Genomic DNA, 5,183 nt, shown 5'->3' on the forward strand with positions numbered 1-5,183 from the left:
TCACTTCTGACAGCTGTGATGGGACGGGGTGAAGGACTGTTGAACCCTACTTCTCGAGTCCTGGAGACATGTGCTGAAATGCTGGCACCAGGACCCTGGCTGTGTACCCAGAACACATGGGACATGATGGGTACAGAACATGGCCTGTTTAGCCTGGGAAAATGGGACGGGTATGAGAGAACAAGCTTAATGCCCTGCAGCCTGAAGAAACCCCTTGATAAGATAAAGGATGAAAGCTAAGAGTGGTCCAAATCCTGAAGGGATACCCTTGGCAGCAAGTAGAAAAATTGCTACCCAGCCAGGCTACAGCAGGAGAGGAGAAACCACGGCCAGGTTGCCATAGGGAGTCATGGTTGAATAGGTCACAGTCCTTACACCTCTCCTGCTCACCCACATTGAGGCTGCTAGGGGCCATAGTCAATCCTCACAGATTCCCATCAATGGACCCTGAGTGTGCCCCGCAGAGAAGGGGGTGAGAAACCCTGTGAGATACTGGCACCAGTGCTAGGACCACACCATGGTCCCCTTCCCAGCAGCTACTCAAAGCTCTGCACCAGAGAAGCACTGAGAGATGAGCTGAGACCCCACACAATGCTTCTTTTTATTTTCAGGCTCCTTAGCTTCACTCCATGGAAGAAACAGGCTAAGACCTGGACAGATGGGACCCTGGGGAGAAAATCAGGACTGGGAACTGGCCAAGGAGCGTCTTCTGGGCCTCAGCGCTACCTGCTGACATGAGAAAAAGTAGGGGGAAGAATCTGGTCGGGGGAATGAATATGGAGAAGATCGAGGGAGGTGGGTAGAACAGTAAAGGAGCCAGGCTAAGGGGACAGGGAGTCCTGACACACAACAAGGACCTGGGAACCAGCCCTGGATATTCCCAAGAGACCCTGCCCTTGTAAGCTCCTTATATACTCTCAGATATGAGCTATGCCATCACTGAGGATGAAAAATCAGGAGGTGGACATCCATAACATTGGTCCCTGTCAACCCTGTATGCAGCAAGTGTGTCCCACCCTGCAGGCTGCAAAAGAAGGTGTAGGAGTCATTGTGGGAGAGGACGGTGGCTATGTCCAGGCCTTCAGCAGAAGCCTGGCTGACAAGATCAGACATGACCCAGGCCCCGGCCACCTTTGTAGGCCCATCCTGCCCATCAGTGCCTCCACTCAAAAACAGCACACTAATAGGCCCCAGTGGCTGTGTGCCCAGCTCTGTTCCCACGCGCAGGGCCAGTTCTTGGTTCCGACCACCCTTGCCAGATCCCTGCAGCTGCACCGTGGGCTCACCACCAGCCAGGAGGCAGACTGGGCCTTTAGCCTTTGCCAAGGCTTCCAGAGCCTCCTCCAGCTGCAGGTCTGGGAGCTGGAGCTCAGCTGCCAGCTGATGGAGTTTTGCCTCCTCCTCCAAAAGAGGCCCAGCTATGGGTGAAGTGAGATGGGCCACAGCCACCCGGGCTAGCAGCCCATAGAATTGGGCCACACTTTTTACATCACCCTGCATGGCTGTGCTCAGCACCTTGGCATGGTAGCCCAGCACCTCAGCTTGCCTCTGAGCCTCAGCCAGTGCCAGAGAATTAGAGCCGATGATCACATTGAGGACATGACCACAAGCATGTGGCCCGCGGGGGTCAGAGTCAGCTCGAGAGAGCACAGTCTTCACAGAACGTGGCAGAGCAGCACGAAGACCATAGCGATTAAGAATCTGCAGGCAATCTTGCACATTGTGGTCACTGGCTACAGTAGGGCCACTGGCGATCACCTCCAAAGGGTCCCCAATCACATCTGACAAGATGAGGCTTACCACCTAAACAAAGGACACAAAATAAGACTCAATCTTGACTCCTCTCTGTCCCAGGGCCTTTACGAACAAACTGGTCCTGGGTGCACACGGCCTGGCATGCTTCCTGACCCTCTCACTGCCTTTGGCCTCCTTCCAGGACTTCCCCATTGAGGCCCCTGCCAACTTGTACGTTGGACTTAGCTTTCATTTCCCTGTCACCTGTGGGGAACCCAGGGCTGGCTGAAAAAGTGAGGACTGCACCTGAGCAGGATAGGCAGCCTGAGCCAGCCCTCCACCCTTCAGCTGGGACAGGGCCTTCCGGATGGTGTTCAGCTCCTGGATTGTGGCTCCACGGGCTGCCAGCAGCTTGGTGAGCATCTGTTTCTCCTCCAGTGTGACAGGTGGGATGGGAGCAGGCAGCAGGGCAGAGCCCCCACCTGTAGAAGCAGCGAGTGTTGGGGAGAAGGGAACCAGGTAGAACGCACGGGAAGTGGACTAAGACAATGGAGTTACAGTGCCCCCCTGTGGACACGAAGTGAAGTTGTTCCCCTAGCTGGGTTACTCCAGATCCCAGAAGATGCTAGGAGGGCTGCTGATATATATAGCTCAGGAGAGTGTTTGCCTAGCCAGTGTGAAGCCCTAAACTCGATCCCCAGAACCAAACAAATTATACACTTTTTTTAAAGCATGGAATAAGGAAGAGCAAGAAAAAAAAACAGCAAACAACCAAATAGAGTTCTGTGGGGCCTGGAAACTCAGTTTGTGGAGCCCAGGTGACACAGTTGCATACAGCAAAGGTCCTGACATGTGTTAGCGTGTTAGTGTGCCCTCACCATCAAAGTTCAGGATAAATGACTCCCCTGACACCACCTACAAGGCACCCTCTAGACACCTCACTGTTTCCCTTGGTTCCAACTTTGCCCTGTGACCGTGGAGGCTCAGATGAACTTCTCAGGAATCTGATATTTGGGGCACTCCCTGTCAGCTGGGACCCACACCTGAGATGAGCACAAGCAGCAGGTCATCGGCTGTGAGCCCCTCTGCCAGCTGCTGGATGGCCAGGGCAGCCCGTAGTGCTTCACGGTCTGGTAGGTTGTCCTCTGCACCCTCAAACACCTGGATGCGGCTGTGTGGCTTCAGCAGCATCTCTCTGAGGAGAGAGCAGACAGGGAAGGGATGGGGTGGGCTCCTCTCCTCCTACCTGACTTCTTGGCTGTACAGGGAGTGACATGAGGGAGATTGCCCACAGCGCGAATCTTGAAACCAGGCCAGACCCAGGAGATAGGGAGGCCAAAGAGAAACAGAGCGGTTTGCCTTCAAAGGGCAGTAGAGAGGAACCTTCCACCCCCCATAAATTCTTACTGCTTTCCAGCGTGCTCCATAGCAGCTCGGATCCCCTTGGGAACGCTGATCACACCCTGCACAAGATGCTGGCCCAGTAGCTCCTCGGCTGCAGCTGCCATGCCCAGTACAGCCTTGCCGAAGCCCACTAGGTAGAGGTTTTCCCGCAGCTGAAAACTCCGGTCCCGCACCTTCAGCTGTCTGCCACTAGGATCCAAGGACAGTGCCCTTTGCAGCATGGGGCCTGGCTGCACAGCACCCACGGCACTTTCAAATAGCTGCCGTGCCTGTTCTGCCAAGGCCATACCACTGGACTTCCGGGCCACTGGAGGACCCCAGAGGAATGGACGTGACGGAGCTCGGAGGAGACAGGACAGGACCTGGAGGGCTGCAGCCATGCCCCCGCTTCTCTCAGCACAGCCTTGTATCCATAGCTGCCTGGAGAGGGAGGAGAATGCGTGAGGCCACAGACAGAACCCCACCATCATGACCACCCTACTGAAACCTCAGGACTGGTGGATTCCATAGCCATGGCTGCAAGAGTGAGTCATCTGAAATGAAAGCTAAGACTCCATGAAGCCTGCAGGCAGCCTGACACTGCTCCAGTCCTGCAAGCCCAGCCCTGATGCCCAGCCACGTCCTCTTCCTCTGTAGGCCACACACCAGTCTTCCAGACACTCTGTCCCAAGTCCAAAGTTCCTATTCCATGGACCCTCCTCCTGAGTCACCTCCTCTGGCTGAGAGTTAATCATTCACAAAGGCAGCTATTCCTCCCAGTGGTCCCCTGCACCACCCACCCTTTTTCCACACCTCTGCTTCTAAGTTCTCACACCAAGGCAGTGCCCCTTTCTGGCATTTCTGCCTTATCTTTTTACCATTTCTACTGCCAGAAAGAAAGAAAAGAAAAGAGAGAAAGGTTGTTGCTTGTCTCATCAACTGACCCCAAGCCCACTGACCTCTAGCCTGTTCTGTTGCATTAGCTCAGACTAGTCTGGGGCCACTAGTTCTGTGTAGAAAGGCTACCGGCTATCAAGCACACAACCTGAGGATTCTCAGCACTCAAGACCAGTTCATCAAAAGGTCCGGGCACAAATCAGGAAGAGCTACAAAACTGGACTCAAGGTGAGCCCTTTGGCAAGCCCCAGGTCATATGCAAGTGGACATGTGCTATGAGGCGCAATCTACAGCACAAGAAAAGGTGCCCTTCTACCCACACAGCTGGACAGGGTCAGCTTGCCAGGAACACCCCTTTCTGGCTCCATAATAGCAAAACAAGCTCTGAGTTACACCACTCACAGCAGAAACAGCCCAGTGCTAGAGCAGGCAAAGGCCAGGCTCCTAACTGTGCCCAAACAATCATTTTCCCACTGGACAGAATGAAAAACAGAGAAGGTCTTGGGGTAAAGGTCAGGCAGCTATACAGGGACAATGAAACCAAAGCACTCATCTGTTTAAAAAAAAAAAAGTATCTAAATTTGGGGATAGAGGAGTACCGGAGACTGAACCCAGGTTTTGCATGTGACAAGTATGCACTCTACCACTGAGATAGATTAAAGCCCCTATAAAGGATACTTACTAGAATGAATGCCTACCATTATGCTGGAAGACAACTGTATCAGTAAGCGTGGATAGAAAGAGGAAGGAGTCTAGGAATTGGAATGCTAGTTTTTCTAAAGTTTGTAGTATATCTTTTCTTAAACTGAGCTCATTTGCAAGGTGGGATGAAATTAAACCTAATTCTTTCAGGGAACTTGCAAAGTACCATTCTGTGAGAGAGACACCCCTGCCGTGCATCAGTCATGGACTCCTCCGTAACAGTGGAGGGTTGATACTCTACCTGACACCTCAGGCTTTCTGATGCTCTGTCTAATGCAACAGAGAAAACTCCAGGTAACAATTTATCACCCTCCTAAACAATGTGCAACTTCCAGACCTGTGCCAGTTAGCCATGTAGCACACAGCCAACTTTCAAAAAAAAAAAAAAAAGAAAGAAAAAGAGAAAGAAAAATGCTGTGTTGTGAAAGGAATATACAGGGCACCCACCCCAAGGGTTTGGAGCTAAA

General features: G+C 52.6%; 1 protein-coding gene across 1 annotated transcript; it reads right to left on the reverse strand.

Annotated features, from left to right (window-relative positions):
* Positions 1-577: 577 nt before the first annotated feature.
* On the reverse strand, positions 578-3,807 carry Glyctk (glycerate kinase). Its single transcript, XM_038323484.2, has 4 exons — positions 3,142-3,807; positions 2,778-2,929; positions 2,041-2,216; positions 578-1,803 (listed from the first exon to the last, which is right to left on the reverse strand). Exons 1-4 carry the CDS (start codon positions 3,606-3,608, stop codon positions 937-939), a joined length of 1,662 nt encoding a protein of 553 aa, XP_038179412.1. The 5' UTR covers positions 3,609-3,807; the 3' UTR covers positions 578-936.
* Between the last annotated feature and the right edge of the window lie 1,376 nt (positions 3,808-5,183).

The sequence above is a fragment of the Arvicola amphibius genome, chromosome 3 (assembly GCF_903992535.2).
Source record: "Arvicola amphibius chromosome 3, mArvAmp1.2, whole genome shotgun sequence".
In the NCBI taxonomy this organism is placed as follows: domain Eukaryota; kingdom Metazoa; phylum Chordata; class Mammalia; order Rodentia; family Cricetidae; genus Arvicola; species Arvicola amphibius.